This window comes from Callospermophilus lateralis, chromosome 8, assembly GCF_048772815.1.
Source record: "Callospermophilus lateralis isolate mCalLat2 chromosome 8, mCalLat2.hap1, whole genome shotgun sequence".
In the NCBI taxonomy this organism is placed as follows: domain Eukaryota; kingdom Metazoa; phylum Chordata; class Mammalia; order Rodentia; family Sciuridae; genus Callospermophilus; species Callospermophilus lateralis.
The window spans coordinates 12,592,504-12,617,809 of record NC_135312.1 but is presented as its reverse complement, the minus strand read 5'-3'; the positions used below and the strand labels follow the sequence as shown (position 1 = coordinate 12,617,809).

The 25,306-nt window shown below is 42.6% G+C and overlaps 1 protein-coding gene across 1 annotated transcript in view; it reads left to right on the top strand.

Moving 5' to 3' along the window:
• The window catches only part of Fam184b (family with sequence similarity 184 member B), a 115,099-nt gene that overhangs the window by 73,015 nt on the left and 16,778 nt on the right, over positions 1-25,306 (top strand). The window contains exons 8-12 of the mRNA XM_076864700.2: positions 10,947-11,050; positions 15,088-15,217; positions 16,401-16,613; positions 21,385-21,538; positions 22,953-23,116. Coding sequence (XP_076720815.2) covers positions 10,947-11,050; positions 15,088-15,217; positions 16,401-16,613; positions 21,385-21,538; positions 22,953-23,116 — 765 coding nt within the window. The remainder of the gene's footprint in view (positions 1-10,946; positions 11,051-15,087; positions 15,218-16,400; positions 16,614-21,384; positions 21,539-22,952; positions 23,117-25,306) is intronic.

Below are 25,306 nucleotides of genomic sequence, written 5' to 3'. Positions count from 1 at the left end.
TCAGGTGTAAGGACCTCCCACTAGACCCCACCTGTTAGCGTGTCCACTCTTTCCCATATTGCCTAACTCGGGAACTAGCTTCTGACAATAAAGGTTGGAAACAATAAAGGCTGTCCTTATGGGCAAAACACATCCCAACCGTAACGGACTTCCTTGTCTCTGGTGTCCTGGAGGCTGGAAAAGAACAGAAAAAGGACTGTGGCATTCATTTCCCTGTTCAACTGGAGAAAACTCAACAACCTTCATTTCTCAGGTTTATTTTTTACTTACTTTGTTTTATTTTATTGTGGCAAGAACCACAACAAAAGAGATCTACCATCTTAAGGAAAGTTTCAAGTGTACGATACAGTGCAGTTGACCATAGGTACAGGGTTGCACAGCAGATCCCATCTTGCTTGACTGAAACTTCATGTCTTTTGATAGTAAAGCCCCACTTCCATCTCACCTGAGCCCCTAGAGACTGTCATTCTACTCTGATTCCATGAATTTGATCAGTTCAGATACCTCATCTACATGGAATGATACACTGTTTCTCTTTCTGTGGCTAGTTTATTTCACTTGGTATAATGTCCTCAAGGCTCATCCATGTTGTTTGCATATTGCAGAATTTCCTACTTTTTAAAAGATAAATAGTATTACACTATATGTACATACCACATGTTTTAACCCATTCAACTGTCAATGGACATTTAAGTTGTTTCATATATTGGCTACAGTAAACAGTGCTGCATTGAACACAGTAATGCTAGTATAATTTAATACTGATTTCAATTCTTTGGGATAAATGCCCAGAAATAAGATTGCTGGATGATACAGTAGTTCTATTTTATTTTTTTCAGGAACCTCCATACTGTTTTCTTTATTAGCTACATCATTGTGCATTCTCGACAATAGTGTACAAGGGTTCCAGCTTTTCCACATCCTCACACGTACCTATTTTGGAATGGCCATCTTGACAGGTGTGAGGTGATATCTCACTGTGGTTTTAATTTGTATTTCCCTGATGATTAGTAATGTCCATCTCCTTTTAATGTATCTGTTGATCATTTATGTTTTCTTTGGAGAAATGTCTATTCAAGTCCTGAGCCTATTTTAAAATTTGAGTTATTAGTTTTTTTTTTTTTAATCTTACAGTGTTTGGCTGTAGTAATATATATGTGTTACATATTCAGAAAATATTTTCTCCATTTTTTTAGGTGTCTATTTACTCTGTTGGTTGTTACCTTTGCTGTGAAGAAGTTTTAGTTTGATAGAATCCCACCAGTTTATTTTTTTAATTTTTTAAACTTATTTTTGTTGGTGCATTATAATTATACATACTAGTGGGATTCATTATGCCATATTCATATGTGGTTTTTGCTTCCTTACTTTGGTGTCATATACTTGAAATACATGAAAGTGTTGCTAAGACCAACATTATGAAGCTTTTTCTGTATATTTTCTTCTAGGAGTTTTATCATTTGAGCCATCACATTTAAGTATTTAATCCATTGTGAATTGATTTTTATATATAGTATATTATAAAAAATCAAATTTCATTTTTTTGCAAATGAATATGTAATTTTCCAAACACCATTTGTTTCCCTATTGTTTTCCTGGCACCCTTGTTGAAAAATTGGTTGATTATAAATTATGAATTTACTTCTCGGAACTTAATTCTATTTCATTGATCTATTGTTTCATGCATATATAATATGTCAAAATATACTGTCATGTATATCTAAAAAGAATTTTTAAAAGATTGACTTAGCTATTCACAGTCTTTGATGGTTCCATATGAATTTTGAGAATTGTTTTTTCTGCTTCTGTAAAAAATAGTATTTTTATAAGGATTGCATTGAATCTGTAGTTTTGGGGGTTGTGTGGACACTTTAACAATATTAGGTATCCCAAACCATGATCGCAGATTTTTTTTGTACCTTTTTAAATTTATTTCACCAGCGTTTATAGTTTTGCATATAGAAGGCTTTCACCTCCTTGATTAAATTTATACCTAGATATTTTATTCTTTTTGGTGCCATTGTCAGTGGAACTGTTTACCAGATTCCCTATTAGACAGTTCAATTGTTAATGTATAGAAATACAACTAATATTTGTAGGTTGATTCTGTACCCTGAAACTTTACTAAATTTGTTTACTGGTTCTAATAATTGTTTTTTAATTGTACTGGGGATTGAATCCAGGCATGCTACATCCCTAGCCCTTATCTTAATTTTGAGACAGGGTACTGCTGAGTTCCCAAGGCAAACCTTGAACTTGTGATCCTCCTGCCTCAGTTTCCCAAGTCACTTGAATTACAGGTATCTGCCACCATGCCCAGCTAGTTTTAACAATTTTTATGGCATCTTAATTAGGGTTTTCTATATATAATTTCATGTTATCTGCAAACAGTGACAGTTTTGCTTTTTCCTTTCTAGTTTGAATGCCTTCTTCTTTTCCTTTTTTAATTTTCTTGACTAATTGCTATAGCTAGGATTTCTAATACTATGTTTGAAGTGGTGAAAGTGGGCATCCTTGTCTTGATTCTGCTCTTATAGGAAAAGCTTTTATTTTTCACCATTTAGTATGATATTAGTGGTGGGATTGCCATATGTGGGCTTTCTTATGTTGTGTTCATTTCTTCTACTCCTAGTTTGTTGAGTTTTTTCTCAATGAGATGGCATTAGATTTTGTCAAATGCTTGTACCAAATCTATTGGGACTATTTTGTGATTTTTATCCTTTATTAATATGATGTGTCACATTAACTGACTTTTGTATAATGAACAATTCTTGCATCCTAGGAAAAATTCTTTTTGGTCAGGATGTATATGCCTGTAAATATGCTGTTAGATTCGGATTGCTATATTTTGTTAAGGATTTTTTTGTATTTATGTTCACCAGGGAACCTGTAGCTTTCTCAAGGTGTGTTTGTCTGCCTTTGGAATCAGGGTAATATTTGTCACATAAAATGATTTTGAAAGTGTTTTTATTTTTGCTTTTTTATTTTTGTTTTTGTGGCAAGGGTTTAAGAAGGATTCTTTAAATTTTTTGAATATTTTGTAGAATCCACCCATAAAGCCATTTGGTCCTGTAATTTTCTTTGTTGAGAAGATTTTGCATAATAGTTCAACCTTCTTATTTCCTATTGGTCCATTCAAATTTTCTAATTTATCCCTTCTGCTTAGTTATCAAGTTTGTTGCTCATAATGGTCTCTTATAATCTTTATTTTTGTAGCATCAGTTGTAGTATTTCCTTTCACTTCTAATTTTATTAGAGTCTTCTCTCTTAGTTTTGGCTATTTTGTCTAAAAGAAACAACTCAGTCAGGCATGGTGGCTTACGCCTATCATCCCAGCAGCTCAGGAAGCTGGGGCAGGAGGATCACAAGTTCAAGACCAGCTTCAGCAACTTAGCCAGGCCCTAAGCAACTCAGAGAGCCCTGTCTCAAAATTTAAAAAAATGGTTTGGGGGTGTGACTCAGTGGTTAAGCACCCCTGGGTCCAATTCCCAGTGCCAAAAAAAAAAAAATGAAAGAAAGGAACAAATACAATTCATGGTTTCATTGATTTTTTTTTTCAGTTTTCAATTTTAATTATTTTGCTTTAACATATTTTTCCTTCTACTATCTTTGGGCTTAGTTTGTTTTTCTTTCAGTAGCTCTTAGGTTGTTTACTTGAGATCCTTCTCTTTTTTTTTGAATGTATAATTTTTTTATTTTATTTTAATTAGTTACACATGACAGTACAATGATGGAGATCCTTCTTTTTTTTTCTTTTAATTTTTATTGTTGGTCGTTCAAAACATTACATAGTTCTTGATATATCATATTTCACACTTTGATTCAAGTGGGTTATGAACTCCCATTTTTACCCCGTATACAGATTGCAGAATCACATCAGTTACACATCCATTGATTTACATATTGCCATACTAGTGTCTGTTGTATTCTGCTGCCTTTCCTATCCTCTACTATCCCCCCTCCCCCTTCCCCTCCCCTCTTCTCTCTCTACCCCCTCTACTGTAATTCATTTCTCCCCCTTGTATTTTTTTCCCTTTCCCCTCACTTCCTCTTGTATGTAATTTTGTATACCCCTGAGGGTCTCCTTCCATTTCCATGCAATTTCCCTTCTCTCTCCCTTTCCCTCCCACCTCCCGTCCCTGTTTAATGTTAATCTTCTTCTCATGCTCTTCTTCCCTACTCTGTTCTTAGTTACTCTCCTTATATCAAAGAAGACATTTGGCATTTGTTTTTAAGGGATTGGCTGGCTTCACTTAGCATAATCTGCTCTAATGCCATCCATTTCCCTGCAAATTCTATGATTTTGTCATTTTTAATGCAGAGTAATACTCCATTGTGTATAAATGCCACATTTTTTTATCCATTCATCTATTGAAGGACATCTAGGTTGGTTCCACAGTCTTGCTATTGTGAATTGTGCCGCGAGATCCTTCTTTTTTAATGAAGTTTTTTTTTTTTTTTTAATACCTATGAACTCTTCTCCATAGTATTGCTTTTGGAAATTTTGTCTATCCCAAGTTATATTTTAATTTCATTTTTCTTTCTTTCTTTTTTTTTTTTTTTCAGTTCTGGGGATCAGTCAGGGCCTCATGCATGTTAGGCAAGTGTTCTATCACTGAGCTGCATCCCCAGCCCTCTAATTTCTTCATTTCTTCATTTCTTGAAAGACACATATAGTCCATCTGCTTTATTTAGCTGGGAAATTATCTCTCCATTTTCAAAGGCAAGTTGTGCTGGGTATAGTATTCTTGGTTTGCAGGTTTCCCGCCCCACCCTATTTTACTACTTTGAGTATTATCATCCCACTCCCTTCTAGCCTTCAAGATTTCTGCTGAGGAGCTGGGGTTGTAGCTTAGTGGTTGAGCGCTTGCCTCCCATGTGTAAGGCACTGGGTTTGATTCTCAGCACCACATTAAATAAAACAAAGACATTGTGTACACATACACCTGAAAAAAAGAAGACTTCTGCTGAAAAATACACTTATTTTCTTATGCGGATTCTCTCATATGTGACAAGTAGCTTTTCTTTCGCTGCTATTGAAAATTCCATGTCTTGGACCTTTGACAATTTGATTATAATGTGTCTCACTGTGGACTTCTTTGGATTCATCTTATATAGTGTTCTTTAGGTTCTTTGATCTGGATGTCCATTTTATCCCCCAGCTCTTTAACCATTATTTCTTTTAATGGGCTTTCTGGTCCTTTGTGTCTGTCTGTCTGTCTGTCTGTCTCTCTCTCTCTCTCTCTCTCTCTCCCTCCCTCTCTCTCTCTCTCCCCCTCCCTCCCTCTCTTCTGGAACTCTCATATGCATACCTTGGCCCACTTGATGATTCCCATAATTCTCTTAAGCATTTTTTTTTAACTTTTTCACTTCTTTTTAATTGTGCTTCTGTGACTGCATATTCCCAATGACCTTTGAGTTCATCAATCCTTTCTTTTGCTTAATCATCTGTTGAACTCCTCTAGTGAATTTTTCAATTCAATTATTGTGTTCTTCAGCTACATTATTTCTCTTTGGCACTTTTAAAATATGTTCATTTTCTGTCTCTTTGTTGAATTTCTCACTGTGTTCATTCATTTTTTTTTCATATGTTAGTGAGCATCTTCTTGATAGATAGTTTTAATTCTGTCAGGTAAATTATATAATTCTGTTTCATTAGGGTCAACCATGCAGAGGTTTAGCTTGTTCTTTTATTTGGGACTGTTTGCCCTAAATATCCCTAACAGCATATTTGCACAAAATATTTTGAACTCACATTCAGTTAGGCCCTGATGCTAGCAGCTGGGAATCATGCCTACATGGCATACCCGAGTGCCTGTGTAGTGACATGGAATGACATGGATGGGAGTAAGGGAATAGAGGGGTCTACTCCTCATGCCACCTCCTGTCTGCCCTGTAGAAAAGGCAGGTACTTGCAGTCTTTACAAACTGGCTATACCAGAGAATCCCCTGTTAATCAGCATTGTAAGAATGAGGGCATCTACCAACTCTTTCTCTCCCTACAAAAAGCAGGCAGCTTTGAATTTTGTTTGTTCACTCTGTTCTTAGCCAAGGGAGAGCTACGTATCTGGCCGTCTAAGCCTCTGCCTCCAATTTTCCCCTGGGTAGCTAGACTGTAGTAGGCCTGCCAGAGTTCCACGATTGGTCAGATGGAAGCCAGTTTTCTAGGGAGCCTCCTTAGTAAAGTTGGGGTGCCTGGCATGCAGACTAACCCCTTCCCTCTCCTGGGTGAAGTTGGAAACTGAGGGCATCTTTCTTATTATATCAGGGAAATATAATGTTTTTATCTTGCCAGGTATGTTTATAGACTTAAACTGATTTATCAGGAAACATTGAAGACATTAGAAAAACATCAATGGAATAAACCCAAAGTTAGTAGAAGGAAAGAGATATGAAAGACAAAAGAAAAATAAATAAATCTGACCAACACATTTGAAAACTAGCTTTCTGAAAAAAAATACATCAAACTTCTGGCAGCCCTGATCAAGGAAAAGGGAAAGAGGAACTGAGAGCGACATGAATAATGGACAAATGTCCCATGACAGACCAGAGATTCAAAAGAATTCCAAATGTACTCTACATGTGATGTAGCTGGGAGCTAATGTCGGTGCCTGATGAATCAGCTCTTAGTGTTTTCCAAGCCGCCATGAAGACTGTGAAAGGGAATCTGCAGGATGTAATTTCTGGGCCACTGTATGACCCCTGCTGTATTTAAAGGAGCCTGAGCTGTATCGGGGGCAATAACTCTGGAAAGAAGGAGTTCTAAATATCCCTACCAGCATTGATGAGTTTGGTTTTGCATTTTCTCAGGGTATAGGAGCCTTTTTTTCTAGCTTCTGATTTCTCACATAGGGAATTTGTTCATGAATCATTGCTGAATTGATGTTTTGTGGGGGCAAGAGGGTCTGGGGCTTCCTTCTACCGCATCACTGATGTCATTTTTCTCTGGTTGGTTTTGAGTCTCCTCTTTGTAGATATTTCTTAACAGCATATTTGCACAAAATATTTTGAACTTACATCCAGTTAGGCCCTGATGCTAGCAGCTGGGGATCATGCCTACATGGCACACCCGAGTGCCTGTTTAGTGACATGGAATGACATGGATGGGAGTCTGAGAATAGAGGGGTCTACTCCTCATGCCACCTCCTGTGGCCTGGGACAAATCACTGCACATCTCCAAACGTAGTTCCCCAAATGTAAAGGAGGATGACAGGCCTTTCCTTTCCCCCTCACAACGTCCTGAGCAAACCTGAGACAATGTATGGAAATAGGCAAACGTGATGTAGCTGGGAGCTGCTGTTGGTACCTGATGAATCAGCTCTTGGAGTTTTCACCTCACTCCTGTTTCTGGACTTCTGCCCAGGGCTCCTTTAAATATAGCAGTGGTTAATAAATCAGGCCGGAAATTACATCCTGCAGACTCCCTTTCACATCTCCGTGCAGCTCAGAGTACATTTGGAATTCTTTTTAATCTCTGTTCTGTCATGAGATCCTTGTCCATTATTCATGTTGCTCTCGGTTCTTTCTTCCCTTTTCCTTGATCAGGCCTGCCAGAGGTTTGATGTGTGTTTGTTTTTTTTTTTTTTTTTTTTTCCAAAAACCCTTCAGATGTGTTGATCAGATTTATTATTTTTTCTGTTTTTTCTGTTTCATTTATTTTGTCTTTCATATCTCTTTCCTTCTACTTACTTTGGGTTTATTCCATTGATCTTTTTCTAACTTCTTGAATGTTTTCCAACAAATATGCTTGTCTATAAATTGCCCTCTGTATATCTTTATCTATGTCTCAGGGTTTTGAAGCTTATCTTGTTTTTAACCTTCTCTCTCTCTCTCTCTCTCTCTCTCTCTCTCTATATATATATATATATATATATATATATATATATATATATTTGTAGTTGGACACAATACCTTTTTTTATTTTTATGTGGTGCTGAGGATCAAACCCAGGGTGTGCACATGCTAGGCGAGTGCTTAACTACTGAGCACAACCCCAACCCTTTAATCTACTTTCTTATTGCTCTTTAATTTTATTGCATTGTCATCAGATAGCACAGTCTATAGAATATCAATACATTCAACTGTCTTTAGATTCACTCTGAAGCTTAATGTGGGGTCAGTTTTTAAAATGTTCCTTATCTGATGGAAAGAAAGTATATATTCTTGATTTGGTTATGAAGATATTTTATATATATATAATTTGAATCTTTGCTCTGTATTATAGTCTCTGCAGCAAATTGTATATCTTCTCCTGCCTCAGTTTTATCACCTTTAAACTGGATGATAGTATCTTTTTCATACAGTTAAGGGCCTAACATACCATGCACCATATAAAAGTTAAAAACTAGTAGTTCTTTTTAGCTATAAGATTCAGTTTATTAATATTGTTTTTCATATCTTCTTATCCTAGATCATTTTGTCAGTTTAGTGTATCAGTTTCTGAGAGATGTGTATTAAAAAATCTCCCATAATAATTATAAAGTTTTCCCTTACAATTTTGATCATTTTGCCTTATGTTTTTGGGCTCTGTTGTTAGATGCCTATAGGTTCACTATTAGAACTTTTTAATGAATGATTTTCTTTCATCAGGATAGGTTGACATGTTGAACTTTATCAGTTCATGTTTGATGTGATTACTGGAATTAGACCTGTTTTGACAACATAACCAAGAATTCTGTGTAACCAAATTTGAAACCTGCATGTGATCAATTGCACATCTTATATGTATTTACAGCACAGTGGTATGCATGCTATTCTGATTTGCTGTTGTCTCCAACTCCACCAGGCAAGTTCTCCAGGTTTATACAGAACATGTATTTATAGCAGGTGACTTGTGAAGTTGTTTGCTTAGACTACATTTGCCTTAGATGAGTTGACCCAGGACACATTCATCCCAGAGGGGAAGATGAGGGCTCGGGTGGAATGCCACTGGCCTGGGAGACTTCTCACATACACGAAATACATGGAGGCCATTCACTGCAGAGGACATAAGGTGGGCTCAGAGTCACTCAGGGTCCTCCTGCTCTCCTGGAGGGACCCATGACATATCTGGGATTATTCATTTGGTGTTTGCTGAGTGATTCCTACAAGCCACACGTTGTTCTAGGCATCAGGGAAACTGGTGGACAGAGCAGAGTCCTTGCCCTATGGGGCTCACCTTTCAGTGAGGGAAGCTGAGAACAAATAAGTAGACAAATAACATCAGGCTATGTGATGTATTTTGGGAAAAACATACAGCAAGGTGGGAAGAGAGACTGCAAGGGGTAGTATTTTAGAGAAAGTGGTCAGGGAGCAATAATCTCATAGAACATTAACGTGAGTGCTTGCTATGCACCTAATACTATCCTGGGGTCTTTATACGTATTGGTTCATTTAACTCTGGTGACAACCTGAGTAATTTTCCCAAGATTGCATCACCAATAAGAACTGGGATTTGATCACAGGGAGCCTGCTGCTACAGTCCAAAATCAGAGACTAAAGTGAGGAAGCAAAGAATGTAAGCAGCAGAGCAAAGAGCATTTCAGGCAGAGGGATCAGCCTGTGCAAGCCCTGAGGCAGGTCCGGTTGTTTGGAGTCTGGACGTGTCACAATTGGAGGGGTTTATTCAACATTAAAGACAGTTGGATATACACGTCTGAATACTGAGGGAAAGGTTGGAAATAGAAAAGTAAATTTGTCATAAATAACCATGTGTCACCAATATCCGTGTGGCATTTAATGCCATGGGACTAGATGAGATTCTGAGGCCTGGGGCAGAAGAGGAGGGAGTATTATTGAAGGAAACTGAGAAGGAGGTGCTGGTGGGACAAAGGAGACCCAGAAGCCAGATACCCCAATCCTGCTGAGAGGTCCAACCAGCTGAGGCTGGAGGATTGAGCACTGTGCAATGTGAATGTCACTGTTGGCCTCAGCATTGTTGACGTGTAGACACTTCAGTATGTGGAAAGGCACCAAACCATTTTGTTGCAGGTCAAGTGGGGTTGGGAGCTCAAGGTCCCACCCTCGAGCTCAGCTCTGCCCCTTCCCACCTAAGTGACCCCAAGACCCCTGTCCCCCAAGGTTTCATATAGTTTGAAAATCACATGTGCAAGCTAACCAGTTCATTTATAGTTGGTGAGTGTATTCAGGAAAGGGAAGATGCTGGTTCAAGGTCACACTTCCTGATTAGTGAGAAATCCAGGTTGTAGTTTATCACTGCTGAGATCTGACATCAACAAATCTGCTCCTACCCTGTCTTAACGTACTGTTTTCCATGGACAGTGGTTACCATTACAAGTATAAAATTAAAAAGTCTTTTGTACCCTTATGTCTCTGTGGAAAGGAGAGAATGAGAAAATGAGAAAATTCAACTGAGTGAAAATTCTGAAACCTCTTTGTTCCCCCATCATTTCTGATTCTCCACCCGGGTCCCATTTCTCAATGCTTTTGGCCTTTCAGCAAGTTCCCTGTTTTCTGACCCTATGTGAGCAGGTGCAGCACACCACAATCTACACGATGGGCCTGACGACCAAGACTAAGTTGCTCACTTTTACTGACCCCTGGCCGAGGGTCAGTAGTGTACTGGGATCCTCACCACAGCCCCACAAATCAGGCCCAGCAGGGATCCCTCTGCAGGCTGAAGTGGTTAAGGTCAGACTAGTCCCACAGTTCTACGACTGTGAGGGTGGACCCTGGGCCAGTTATCATTCTCTCCAACTCGAGTCCCGCCTGCTATATGAATTGCTTGGTAGAATGCAAAACAGGACGCAAGCATAAGCACTGCCAAGGTCAGAACCAGGCACTGTTCCAGCCATTGTGGGGTCATGGCCTCGTCCTTCCAGGCCTCTGAGCTGGGCACAGACAGTGGATCTCGGGGGGGCTCTGTCTCCTCTGCTCTCTGGTTGAGGAAGCCAGGTGAAATCAGGGAACTGTGCTTAATCTCTTTGTGTCATTGTCTTTTGCCTTAGGATCCATGTTCAGAGCAGAAGGAGCCCTCCCAGACACTGCCCAGAGAAGAGTATCAAGATAAGTTAGCAGCTGAAGAAGGAACCAGCAGCGATGAAGAAGAAAGGTACAGACCCTGAGCGCTCTAACGGATGAGGACTCAGATTTGGAAGGAGGCATTCATTCATTCCCTCTGTCCTCAAGTATTTATCCCTGCTCTTTGCACCATGCTCAGGGAGGGAACAGACATATCTTGTGTGTTGCAAAGGCATAGCTATGGCCTTTACATAGCCAATTACCACACCAACCCAGAGAGGTCATGGTATAGTTTAAGCTCAGAGAGATTAGGAAGCCTCCCCAAGATCCAGTCCTGGAAAGGTAGGGAGTTTTTTCCTTGGGGGGAAATGCCCCTCTGCATCACCTGTACTAGTCAGCTGTTGCTGCTATAACAAGCATCCTCAGATATCAGTGATTTTATAGGTGAGCTATCTTTATTCTTGATTCATCCAGGCTCTTAGGGGCTTATGTACAGTTGGTGCTAGCTGAGGGTTAGGTGCTACTGCTTTCCTACAGACTAGAGTTCAAGTTTGTTCCATGTGCCTTCTCATCCTGGGACCCAGACTGAGGGATTAGCCCTATTGAGGCCAGGTTATTGTCATGGTTAAGGGAAAGAGCTCAAAAGGGCTAAGAGGAACATGCAATGCCTCTTAAAGATAAGTACTTTAAGAATTGCATTCTATTCCACACTTGTTCCATGGGCCAGCATAAGTCGTGGGACCACAACTCACATTAATGAGCAGAGAAGCATTTACTTTTATGCATCTTAGTCCAGTGGGCTGCTTTAACAATATATCATAGCTGGGTGGCTGAGGAGAAATTTATTTATTTTATATTAAAAGGTGGGAAATTCAAGATCAAAGTACCAACCATACAGTGCCTGATTGGGACACTCTTTACAGATGACCATCTTTTCCATCTTCTCAAATAGGAGAGTGGGGAGGGAGAGAGAGATCAATTTCCCACGTCTATTCCTATAAGGGCACTAATCCTATGATGAGGGATCCACCCTTGTGACCTAATTACTTCCAAATGCTCCATCACAACTAGTATCAAATTGGCAATTAAGGCTTCAACATAGGAATTTGGGGAGATACAATGTAACCTATAATAGCCACAACAAGCAGGGGAAGAGGACAGTGAGTATTTTCTGAGTAGATACAACATGAAACAGTCTGTTACAGCATCTCATAAGATTCTGATACACAGAGTCTAGGGTACCTCTCAATCATGTTATTTTTAGAACATGTCCCAGGTATTTCTGAGGACACCACAGTTATGTCCCACTGCCCTGTACTAACACACGACATGTGTGGGGTCCTGGCAGATGACCTGTATGCTCCTGCCATCTAGAAGTTCTCTAGATGATTGACAGTTCACTTGAGACAGTCCAGTGAACTCCCCGGCTCAGAAGAGTCCCATACACTCTCTAGCTTCTGTGTCAGTCTCTAGGAGCACATGAGCAAAACAGTTAACAAGGACAGACTCTAGAGTCAGGCCTCCAGGTTAAATCCTGGCTCTGCCACTTAGTCTCTGGCAGCCATAAACCTTATTCTGTGTAGAACTCCTGATATTGGAGGGAGAGAAAGCTCTCTTTCCCTGAGAACGCTGGCAGAAATTTCAAAGAGGTACCTAGTGGGTCCATCTGGGTGACCTGTATCTTCAAGACAGCCATTCTTACCATCCCACTTTGTTTGGCCAGGCATGTGTCATATGCCCTTCCCCAGGGCCAGCTGTACCCAACCCCATGGACTAAACAGGGTCACCACTGAAGGGGGACAGGCTTTCCCATGACAGGATGCTGGGCAGACCAGCAGCATGTTGTGGTCACAGCAGCCTTCTCTTTCTCCTGTTGAGGCTATGTCACTGAGGAAGGACACCCAACTACAGAAGAATTAGGGATTAGGGAGGCCAGGCCCTGGAGACTGTTCCCACAGACTTTTTTTTTTTTTTGGAGGGGGGTGGGTAGAAAAGCTAAGCAATATAAAAGAAGTGGGACTCCTTTTTGCATGTTCTGGAGTTATTCCCAGGAGGCATGAGAACTGGGAACAGACAACTGACCTTCTGGGCACAGCGGCTCTTAAGAGAACAGCAGCTTGTCCATTGGCTTTGACATGAAGTGAGGGACAGCAGGTCACATTCTAATTTAAAGGGTAAGGTCAGTCAGCTGTGCCTGCTTTGTGCAAGATGGCAGGACAGTGGGATGGCGAGATGGGACCAGTTCCTTAGGATGAGAGGGAATTGGAGGCAGTGGAATGAGTACAGAAAGGGAAATTGCCACTTGTGGTATTCCAGGGAATAATAATAATGGTGAAATAATAATGTTTTTGAATGGTGAAGTATGATAAGCACATTTAAAGCATGAATCTATTTAATCTTCAAATGTAGATCCCATTATTGGGCAGGGATTATAGCTCAGTTGGTAGAGTGCTTGCCTTGCATGCACAAGGCCCTGGGTTTAATCCCTACCATCACAAAAAAAAAAAAAAAAAAAAACAAATGTAGATCCCATTATTAAAGTACTTCATTTGGAAGATTTCTGAGGAATAGAAAAGTACAAAGTAACTTGCCTAAGTAACTTTCCCAATAAATGGAAAGATCTGAATGCTCTATCATTTGACTGAGATGTTAATTTCATGGTTGTATATATTTGTTAAAATTCACTAAATTATACACTTGCATTTCACTATATGTAGATTTTACTTCAATAAAACATTTAAATAATAATACATGAGCCCATGTCCTGGGAGGAAGTCCAGTCCCCTCCCCAGGATTTACCAGGAGAGCTCACCTGCTCCACACAGTGGCCATGGGGGCCACCTGTCACTCTTGCTCTGGGCTGTCCTCTCTGCCTTTCCAGCCTTCTCCTAACCTAGGTTTGTTTCAGATCCAGATATGCCCTGTTTTTGCTCCTTAAACTGTATTTAGTACATCTTCAAAAAGCTTGAAGATAACCTAAGAGAACTAGAATGCAAAGAAATAGAACTTCTCTTTTTAAATATTTAATTAGTTCTTCATATAATGCTTACTGTGTAGCAAACACTGTTTTAAGTACTTTGTAGATATTAAATCTATTTAGCCATATCACAATCCAAGTAAAAGATACAATTGTCGGCCCCTATTATAGATGAGGCAGCTCAGGTCCAAATAGTTTGAAGATCTCACTCAAGGTCACATAACTGGGACAACTGGGACATAGTAGCCCTGGAATGTGATGCTGGGCAGTTCAACCCTAGCACCCAAGGTCTTAGCCACGTGGCTGTGCTGCTGCTCCCACCACCCTGCTCTTCCTTTCAGGGTCCCTGTTGACTGTCTCCTCTTTAACCCCCCACCTGAGACCCTTTGCTGGGCCCTCTTAAGCAGAGACCTCTTCCTATGTCCTCCATCACAGCCCAGGCCCCTAAACCCCTGAACTCTGGTCCTCTGGCCTAAAGTCCTTGCCAGGGGAAGCAAATCATCACCCTAGGCCATCCTTGTACATTGTCAAACAGACAAACACTTAGCAGCCCAATCCAAACATGTGAATTTCTCAGTAGATCAAAAATTCAGAACTGAGGAAGCTGGGAATGGGGGAGGGTCTCCCTCAAAGGCATTCATCAGCGTCTTATCTTGAATGAAGAAACTATTGTGGCTTTCAATAGCCATTTTGGTTCATGCTTTCATATGTAGAGGCTTCTTTATAATCCGTCAATTTATACCTGGGGACAGCCAGTATAAGTTATGAGCATGCTTTGAAAAGCGTAAAGTACTGTGTGGTTGTTTCATTTTCTTTCATATGAAGGAAAAGTTGTGAAAACCTTTAGACCATAGAAACCTCTCTTTTGGAGCTCCCGGGGACCCCCAAAAGAACTCTAAGCTCTCAAACATTCTGACGGTCAGTCATCATTTATTAAGTATCCATTAAAATGGGTATCAGGTAGTTCCTGCAGAATCCTGTGCAGTAACATTTAGGATGTCTATGTCAGATTGCTTTTTGAAAGACAAGATGTTTTTCACCCATACCAACTACTACCGGAGCCACCTCCTCTAGGCAGAGTGGCTGAGATGGTGTGCTGTGTCATTCTGAGCCCTAGGATCTTTAGTGATGTGATCTTCATGTCTTCCAAGGATTGAAATGCCCCTCAAGGAGAGAAGTGACCCACGACTTCCACTGGGCTCTTTGCTGAAGGAAAAGGCACCTGAAATCCAGCATCTTCAGGAGGATTGGCAAAGCCAGAAGGCCAGGCTGCAAGCCCAGGTAGAAGGGCAGCCCTGTGGGGACTTCCCATGGAGTGAGACCTGCCTCCTTCTTCAGACAACTCTGGGAAAGCACTAGGGCAGGCTGCCATTCAAGCTGGAGAGGGCATTAGAGTCCAGGACGAGGCAGGATTCTTGGTTTTGTTAATTTATTTATTCAAACTCTGCCCTATTCAAAAGTTAGTGGTAGAGCAATCATGGTGCATGTGCCAGGCCCTGGGTTCACTCCCTCGTACTGGCCCCCAAAATCCCCTACTGTGCTCATAGACACACTGTTGATACATCAGTGTACAGTGAACATTCCAGATAAAACTCCTGGAATTTCATATATAAGGCACACACGCATTAGCAACAGTGGCGGGAACATACAATATACCACCCTCCATATCCTTGGTTTCTGCAACCTTGAATTTAATCAAATACAGATAGAAAATAATTAAGGGTAAAAACTACTTCTGTACTGCACATGTACAGACTTTTATTTCTTGATATTTTCTAAACAATAGAGTTTGACAACTGTTTACATAGTTGCCCTTATTCATTGCATTTACATGCTATTGTGTATTGTAAGGAATGCAGGGATGGCTTAAAGTATGCAGGAGGATGTGCCCAGATTAGATGCACATTCGGCACTATTTTATGTGGTATCCACAGATGTGCTGGATCTAGTCCCCTGCAGATACAGAGGGACAATTGTGTTTTGTGCTTTAGCAGAGGAGTTTGGAATAGACAGAAAGTACTAGAGTAAGAAATAAGCAAATCCTGCAGTACCTTAGAAGGAGATGGGTCTTTAGGAAAGGAGCAGGGCAGGGTGGAGGGGCTTGGAGGCCACTCTAAATGACTCATGAGGAAAAGCCTCAGGAAGAAGCAAGATCGAGAATCAAGCCCCTGAGGGAGGTGAGGGAGGCCTCTGTGCGGGGAGAATGTTCTGGTCCCTCCTGATTTCTCTTAGAGGGTTTGTGTCCCAGAACATCCTCACTTTCCCTCATGGGTGGCTCTAGCAGAGCCCTCTGCCCCTGCCCTGGAGGACTTGCCACCGGGTTCTTCTTCTTCGGCTGGCATTTCCACTCCTCCGAGTTGCCCCAGACAGGAGGCTCAGCTAGTGAGACTACTCAGAAAGCTCTGGTTAGGGGGACAGCCGGGAGGGCAGGGGCGGCCGTCCTGAGGCGCGCGCTGGCGGGCAGGTCTCGCAGATGCAGCGGGCCCTGGAGCAGTGCACCAGCAGCTACAGGGAGGACCTGCGCGAGCTCCAGCAGCTGTCGGACCAGGAGCGCGAGCGGCTGCGGCGGGAGCTCCAGGACAGCCTCCAGCAGAGCCAGGCCGCCAAGGCCCAGCTCGAGGCCTCCCACCAGCGCGCCCTGCGAGCCTTGGACAAGGCCAAGACGCAGGAGCTCAAGGTAGGGGCAACTGCGTGAGCGGAGCCGTGCAGTTCTCAGGCCCCTGCCATGTCAGCCCCTGTTGCGCACCACCTGACGCCCGGTGCCTTTTGTCCATTATCTCCAGCACCCACGTGATCACACAAGGTCACTATTATCCTATTACCTTTTCCATACAAGGAAAGGGGCCCAGAGAAATTCAGTGACTTGCAGAAGGTCACATAGTAGTAAGGAGCAAGGCAGGGACTCAGACTTGGTCCTTTAGGCTTCTGGTGCCACTTTCTCCTAACGCATGTGTCCTGGTAAGAACAACTTGCTTTCCTGACTTGAGCAATGTCACACATGGCGCATGCTGGGAATGTGAGCCCAGGCCAGCAGTTAAAGGGGGGAGGGGAGCTCCACGCTGAGAAGGATCAGCTTAGCATCAAGAGCTCCCCCAAGGCTGTGGGAAGCTGCCAGGTGGTGGTCAGCCCAAATGATGTTGAATCCATCAGGCCATCTAGGCACATTTCATCTAGCACCTTCCACCTCTAACTTTTAGGTTCTTTGTAATATATGTCCATATTGCCCTGATAAAAAAGCAAAACAACCTTTAAGAAAGAAAGAAAGAGAGGGAGGAAGGAAGGAAGGAAGGAAGGAAGGAAAGAAGGAGGAAAGAAAGAAAGGAAGGAAGGAAGGAAGGAAGGGAGATAATGCGCTGGACTGCCTGACATTTACCAGGTACTCAAGGAAAAAAGTTCCCTTACTTCTTTTATTTTTTTATCTTTTTCCAATTTGGTTTGCAATTGACAGAACAGTCTGGTCAGTGAGACCCTCTAAGTCTACCCGCTGATGGGTAGCTCTGGCTTTCATGTTTGTCAGGACTTCTCCCCTCCCCTGGGGGCTGCAGAGACCCTAAACCACTACAGAGGCAAGGAAGCCTGAGGCTTTGCTCACCTGTAAGGGAAGAGCTCCAGGGGTTCTGGGAGGCACATGAAGAAGGATCTGAGGCCCAGCCAGGGCAGAGGAAAGGGTACTCTGCTCATCACAGGCTCCAAGTCCTAGTGCTTGGAAACTCTAGAACCAGATTCAGGGATCTTCATTGCAGCTTCAGTCTGCATGGGGATGGTTCCAAAATGAGACCAAAGAGGTTAAGTGCTGATTCTGATTGGAAGGAGCCAACATCCAGCATTGCTGGTGCAGACTAGTAATTAAGAGTAACCCCATCTGGGTTCAAGCTCTGGACCTAACCACTTACAAGGTGTGAGCCAGGGCAGGTCACCTAGCTCCTTTGTGTGGGTCTCAGTCTCCTCATTTATAAAATGATAGATAATAGTATGTATCAAATGGCATGTTTGAGAAGATTAAAAGACATAATACATGTAAAGTACTTATTAAGACATGGCTAAGAGCTCAGTTTTTAAAAGGTCCACTCTTGCTACTCATTTATTTATTCTACAGATACTTATCAGGCCGTGGTTGTGAGCTACCATGGTGCTGAGCGTGGAAGATAACAGATGATTAACACCCTGTCCTCCTAGGACTCAGCACCAAGGGCACAGGTAGCCACTAAAACAGACTGCTGTAATTTAGCAGACCAGAGCCATGAGAGTTGTCCAGAGTATTTGGGGAGCACAGAGAAAGGAGACTTTATACAGTACGGGATGTGAAAGACAGATGGAATCAGGACCCTTGGGAAGCCCCAGAGTGACCACAAAAAGGACAAATAAAATTCCCATGGAGACTGGAGCACTCACCGGAGATGAGTGTCTGATGTGATACAAAGTCTGGGTGCAGCACCCTGAGTGGTCATCACTGTCAGGGGCTTCTCTGCAAGACAGTGGGCAGCTGACCTGAATCCCTGCTGTCCCTAGAGACAGGGACATGGTCACAGAGTTAGAGATTGCCTCCCTCTTTTTTTTTTTTAATTATTTATTTATTTTTTCATCTTCCATACATTTGATTCAAATGAGTTATGCATTTCCATTTTTACCCCAAATACAGATTGCAGAATCACATCAGTTACACATTCACAATGTTTACATAATACCATTTTAGTGACTGTTGTATTCTGCTGACTTTCCTATCCCCTACTATCCCCCCTCCCCTCCCCTCTCATCTTCCCTCTCTACCTCATCTGTTGTTGTTCCATTCTCTCCCTTCCCCCCTTTCCCCTCACAACCTTGTATATGTGATTTGTATAAAAATGAGGGTGTCCTTCCGTTTCCATGCACTTTCCCTTCTCTCTCCCTTTCCCTCCTATCACTCGTCTCAGTTTAATGTTAATATTTTCCTCATGCTCTTTCCCTCTGTTCAGTTCTTAGTTGCTCTCCTTAAATCAAAGAAGACATTTGGCATTTGTTTTTTAAGGATTGGCTAGCTTCACTTAGCATAATCTGCTCCAATGCCATCCATTTCCCTGAAAATTCAATGATTTTGTCATTTTTTAGTGCTGCATAATACTCCATTGTGTATAGATGCCACATTTTTTTTATCCATTCATCTATTGAAGGGCATCTAGGTTGGTTCCACAGTCTGGCTATTGTGAATTGTGCTGCTATGAACATGGATGTGGCAGTATCCCTATAGCATGCTCTTTTAAGGTCCTCAGGGAATAGTCCGAGGAGGGCGATAGCTGGGTCAAATGGTGGTTCCATTCACAGCTTTCCCAGGAATCTCCATACTGCTTTCTATATTGGCCGCACCATTTTGCAGTCCCACCAGCAATGTACAAGTGAACCCTTTTCCCCACATCCTCGCCAGCACTTATTGTTGTTTGACTTCCTAATGGCTGCCAATCTTACTGGAGTGAGATGGTATCTTAGGGTGGTTTTGATTTGCATTTCTCTGACTGCTAGAGAAGGTGAGCATTTTTTCATGTACTTATTAATTGACTGTATGTCTTCTTCTGAGAAGTGTCTGTTCAGGCCCTTGGCCCATTTGCTGATTGGGTTATTTGTTGTCTTATTGTTTAATTTTTTGAGTTCTTTGTATATTCTGGAAATTAGGGCTCTATCTGAAGTGTGAGGAGTAAAGATTTGTTCCCAGGATGTAGATTGCCTCCCTCTTTTACAACCCTGTGTGTTCCCACTTCCCTGGACATAAAAATTACCGATCAGCATTTTCTGAGCCTTGCAGCAAGTGTAAGTGCCAAAGGAGGGAAGTCAGATGGTTTGAAAGCAAGAGGCCAGGAGGCTTTTCTGTCTTCTCATTGGCAGGCTTGCCACTACAAGACGGAGTTTCCCATGGAATAAGACATCCTCTTGCTGCTGCTGGGGAGTAGCAGAGACAGAGCCTGGGAGAGCGGGCTCTGAGTTCCTGCTGGGTTCAGTAGCTTGACTGGAAGATGGCTGAGTTCTCCCCAACAAGAGACTCATGGATTCTGCCCCCCAGGGGTCACACCCCCTACCTGTCTTCAGGCAGATCCTTTACTTTCTAAGACGGTTTCTTCCTTTATTAAAAGGTGTTGGGGTTAAAACTCCTGCATCTCTTCTGTGTGACTTAAAGAAAGCCAAGTCATCTCTAATAGCCCTAGCTTCCTGTTTTAACTGGAACTCTCTGGGTTGCAAAAAGAAAGAACACAGCAGAAACTGTATTTGTTTCTTATTGCTGCTATTAACAAATTACCACAAACTTGGGACTTAACACAAAACAAACCTGTTACCTGACAGTTGTGGAGGTCAGAAATCTGAAAATCAAGGTGTTGGCAGAGCCGAGTCCCTTCAGTAGGCTCTAGGGAGAGTCTGTTTCTTGGCCTTTTCCAGCTCCCAGGGGCTGCCTGCTTTCCTTGGTTCCTGGCCCCATCCTGCATCATCAAAGGCATCTTCACATCTCTCTCCCTCTCTCTCCTCAATTCCACCACAAAACCCCTGTATCCCTTTTATAATGACTCTTGTGTTTAAGGCCCACAGGATAATTCAGAATAATCTCTTTTCAAGATCCTGAACCTAATCACATCTGCCAAGTTTATTTTACCATGAAAGGTAACATACTTGGTTTCCAGAGATTCAGACATGAACATCTTAGTGGTCATTTCTGTACCTACCACAGGTGCCTCTGCCCACTCATCCTGGGAAAGATAGAAGATAGTGTTTTAGTCAGCTTTTGCATTGCTGTGACCAAAATACCTGAACAGAACAACTGAAAGGAGGGAAAGTTTATTTGGGGCTCATGGTTTCAGAGGTCTCAGTACATAAATGGGCTGATTCCATTGCTCTGGGCCCACAGTGTACAGAGACAGTATATCATGGCAGAAGGGGCTAGCACAGGAAATCTGCTTGGCTCGTGATGGGGTGAGGAAGCAGAGAGAGGAGGAGAAAGGGTCACAGAAAGATGCACCCTCCCAGGGCACACCTCCAGCCAGACCCTACCTGCCTATGGTTAGCACCCAGGCCGTCCATTTGAACTAAGTTGGACTGATTAGGTTATAGCTCTCATAGTCTAATCATTTTACCTCTGATTATTCCTGCATCCACAGGAGCTTTTTGGAGACACCTCATGTCCACACCATAACAATTCAGTGCTTCTGAGTGTGTTAAATCTGTAGCCACCCAGTCAGTGTCTGTACCTGTCCCTTTGTCTCATTCCCTTCCTCCTCCGTGTCCTAACACTAAATTTCCAATGAAAGAATTCTGATTGGGCCCCCTTGCAACAGTTATCTTCTCTGGTCCAATCAGCTGTGGATGGGGGTGAGTTCATGTGGTACAAAATGGCCAGTCCATTGCTAGAGCATCCCCTGTAGCCTAACAAGCCTTCCACAATTGAGTAATGAATGCCCATTTTTATGCCTCCTTCCTCCTGCTTCTGCCCATAGGCCATAGAGGAGCGCTTGAAGAAAGAATCCAGCCACAGTCTCCAGATCCAACACCAGGCCCACCGGCTGGAGCTCCAGGCCTTGGAGGAAAAGGCCAGGCAAGAGCTGCAAGAGGAGCGTGAGAGGATGCAGGCACAGCAAGCTCTGCTGCTAGGTACATCCCACCTGCAGCCTTCAAGTGCCTGGTCATCTGCAGGGCCACGTGAAACCAGTGGCCAGCAGGGACTCAGGCCTAAAGGCATGCAGGCCAGAGCAACAACCTTGCTCTGCCTCCAACAGCTGTGCCACTTAGGGTGGACCACCTTGAGCCTCGTTTTCCTGTTCTATAAAATGGAGTCACAATTGTCCCTACCTCATAGAGTAGTTATATAGAATTAAACGAAATATTAATTCTATATAATAGGAGTGTCTTGCATATAATAGGAGCCCAGGGAATATAGATATTAACATCATTATTAATATCGAATGTAAGTCAGATCTCTGAGCTTTCCCATGGTTTTATGGGATTGCCTCAGCCTCTCACTGAAGGTTTATCCAGTCTTTCCTCGTCTTCCTTTGTGTGCTCTCAACGTGATATTCAGCCCCTCATCTGTTTCCACATCAAAAACCACTCTCAAAAGGATTCTGAAAGTTAATGGAGGCAGTGAAGAATTCTGAAGCCAAACTTCCCAGTCCAGCTCCAATACTGATTTATTTTTTTTTTAAAGAGAGAGGTAGAGAGAGAGAGAGAATTTTAATATTTATTTTTTAGTATTTGGCGGACACAACATCTTTGTTTGTATGTGGTGCTGAGGATCGAACCGGGGCCGCACACATGCCAGGCGAGCGTGCTACCTCTTGAGCCACATCCCCAGCCCTCCAATACTGATTTAAATGAGTAAATTTCTCCTGGTTTTGGTCCCGATCCTATTGGGATGACACACCATCTCCTGCCTCCATGATCCAATTAAGACCCCAGGCCCGTGGGATGGAGAACCTGCAAATGCTTTGTCTCAAGAGTTGATATAAACTTCAAGCTTTTCAACTTGAGACCACTGACCCCAGAGGAAGTCCCTGGGTCCTTTGATAATTCCTTGTTCTTCCTGTGGCTTACTGATGTGTGCTGAGACCAACTGCTCCCTCAGGATTGGGCTCTGGGCTCAGCCATTCGACTCTAACCTGCTACCCAACCTACCAATGAGCAGTGTCCAAGCAGGGGGTTCAGAGTAAAGACGAATCCCCACTCACCACTTAGCTGTGTGGCTCTGGGCAACTTACCCTGGGATGTTCATCATAAATGGAGCTTGGATGAATGGGAGCAGAGGATGTGCGGGGGGGGGGGGGGGGGGGGGGGGGGTAATATGCACCAGAGAAGATGGTTGTGGGGCTTAAATGAGAACAGTTCTCAAAGGGTTTACAGCATATTTAGTGCTCCATACATGTTACTATGTTTCTGTTGTCTTGGAATAAGTTCAGGGGACTCAGCCTGAAGCCTTCAGCAGCTACCCACTCAACCCCACCCCAAAGACTGTCCCTGCAGGACAGACTTCAGCCATGACCGTGACCTTTTGCTGCTCTTCTTTCTGCAGAATCCCTGGGGCAGGAGCTATCAGAGCAGCGAGCTGTGTGCTCTGAGCACCAGAAGGAGCTGGAGGCACTGCAGGCTCAGCTGAAGGCTCTGGGCAGCTTGGGCAGACGGCAGGCCACTGGCCCATGCACAGGAGACAGCAAGGACCCTGCCATCATCATAGAGGTCAGTGCCTCTGCCCCACCATAGCCCACCCCACTCTACCCCATTCTGCCCTCCTGGAGCAGCATTTGGGCCACAGCATGAGCCCATGGACAACAGGCACTGGTACTGACTGGCTCATTCCCCTGCCTGAAATGGCAAGACCCTTCTCCTCCCTGGATCTGGGGGGATACTTGATGAACTGACTTTCATCTTTGAAAAGCAAAAAATAGTGCTTAAGTGCTGCACATTATTTGTAATTCAGGCACAGTGGCATCTCAGGGTGTGGTGCCAGATGCCGCAGTCTCTCGCTGGGCACAAATCACGAGTCTCCACACAGCTTGTAGATTCAAACAGCAATTCTTTATTCCCGAACTCACACCGGCCGTCTACAAACATGTTCTGGGGGAATCCACGTTCTCTTCCCAAATCCACTCCGTTCTCTGCCCAAATCCTCTCCTGCCTAAATCCACACCGCATGGGCTTCTGTCTCTCAAAAAAATACTGTCTGACCCTAAGCACTCAAGAGGAACTCAGCAGCAGGATACGCCCTATTCCAAAAGAGGAACACCCTAATCTCCTATTACTAAACCACCCTATTCTAAAGGGGAAACACCCTACTCTCCTATTATGCTAAACTGCCCTATTCTAAAGGGGGAACACCCTAAACACGGATCCTGCCCTGGTCCTTGAGCAAGGTCACCTTTCAGAAGTCCTTCCACTAGACAGCATGGGAGTAAGCTGGCAAGGAATTTGTCATACCTACTTGGCTGATGGCTCCCAGCATCTCCCCCCTTCTGATTAATTAAACAACAAGTAATGTGGCTTAAGGACCGTGCCTGGTAGGTTGTCCAGTTCAACATATGGCTCTTACCCGTCATTGGAAAACTGACCTTTAGGCGTCAGCCTCCTGTCTTAGGTTGATACCACTGCAACTGGATCATACCCGTCACTGACTGCCGGTCCAGCATATAGCCATTGGCCCCCAAATTTAGACCATCACTAGCAGAAGGGAGGAGGATACAGAAATGCCACGACACCAAGCCAATTGACAGTTCCTTTGGAAAAATTGCATCATTGGTGACACCATCAGCAAAGATCACTGGTGACACCATCAGCAAAGATATGCCAGCATTACCACAATTTGCTGCACTAAACGTAGTTACATAGTCCAGGCAAGTTCTGTAAGCAGTTCAAAGGGGAGGAATCTATCAATCTGTCCGTCTCCTCCCAAAGTCCGTTTCCTCCCAAAGTAAGTTGACTCCTTGATTGAGCATACTTGTTGAGTTATATTCATTGGGATGAAGATAGGAATTCTGGCAATGATGCTAAAAAGACATTAACCTGAAAAGAATTATTAAATATAATGAAAAGGAAAGGTGAAAGTAAACAAACAGATCTGTTAACCTACTTAAAAAACAATCCTTAACAGCTGTTTACCTGATTTAAATTAGTAAACAAGCAGATATGTTAAGCACCTTTAAAAACAATCTTTAACAGCTGTTTACCTAATTTAAATTAAGCCATTTAAATCACGTGAATAAAAAGTAAATAATTCGGATCCATTTTCTCATGAGCGCTCCTCATATATGAAATATGAACATACGCACACACAGACATATAACACAAAACACAAATGTGCAAACAAACGTACAACACATAAGATAATAATAAAGGCCTTGTAGCTTTACCTAGGTGAAATCTCCATTGCAATGTTTAAAAACTCTATAGTCAAAAAAAAATAAAACTGATCAGAAAAACATTAACCTAGGTTTGTGTGAGCTCAAAAAATAAAAATAGAACCTTATGATGTGGAAAAATGCAATAATAAAATAGATATTGAAAAAAGCATCCTTGTTAATCACTGTTGCAGATGTAAGAATGGCCAAGCTGGAGTTCTGGATATCAGCTGTTATGGATTTGAGTCAAATCATCTTCTTTTCGATTCGTAGAAATTGCTTTAGTTAGTCTTTCTGGAATCCAAATCGGCTGCTGTTCTCCCTGTGGAAACACACAAACAGAGCCCCGACTCCAGACAATCACTGGGTCTGGACCTTTCCATTGTCCTGTTAGAATATCTTTCCAAAGAACTTTAGGCTTATGCACATTTTTTGGATACATATGCCTTTCTGCAGCACTAAGTCCTGATGAATCCAAATTTAAAAAGTTTAGAGTAAAAAGTGTTATTTTAAGTTTATCTTTGGGGGATATATA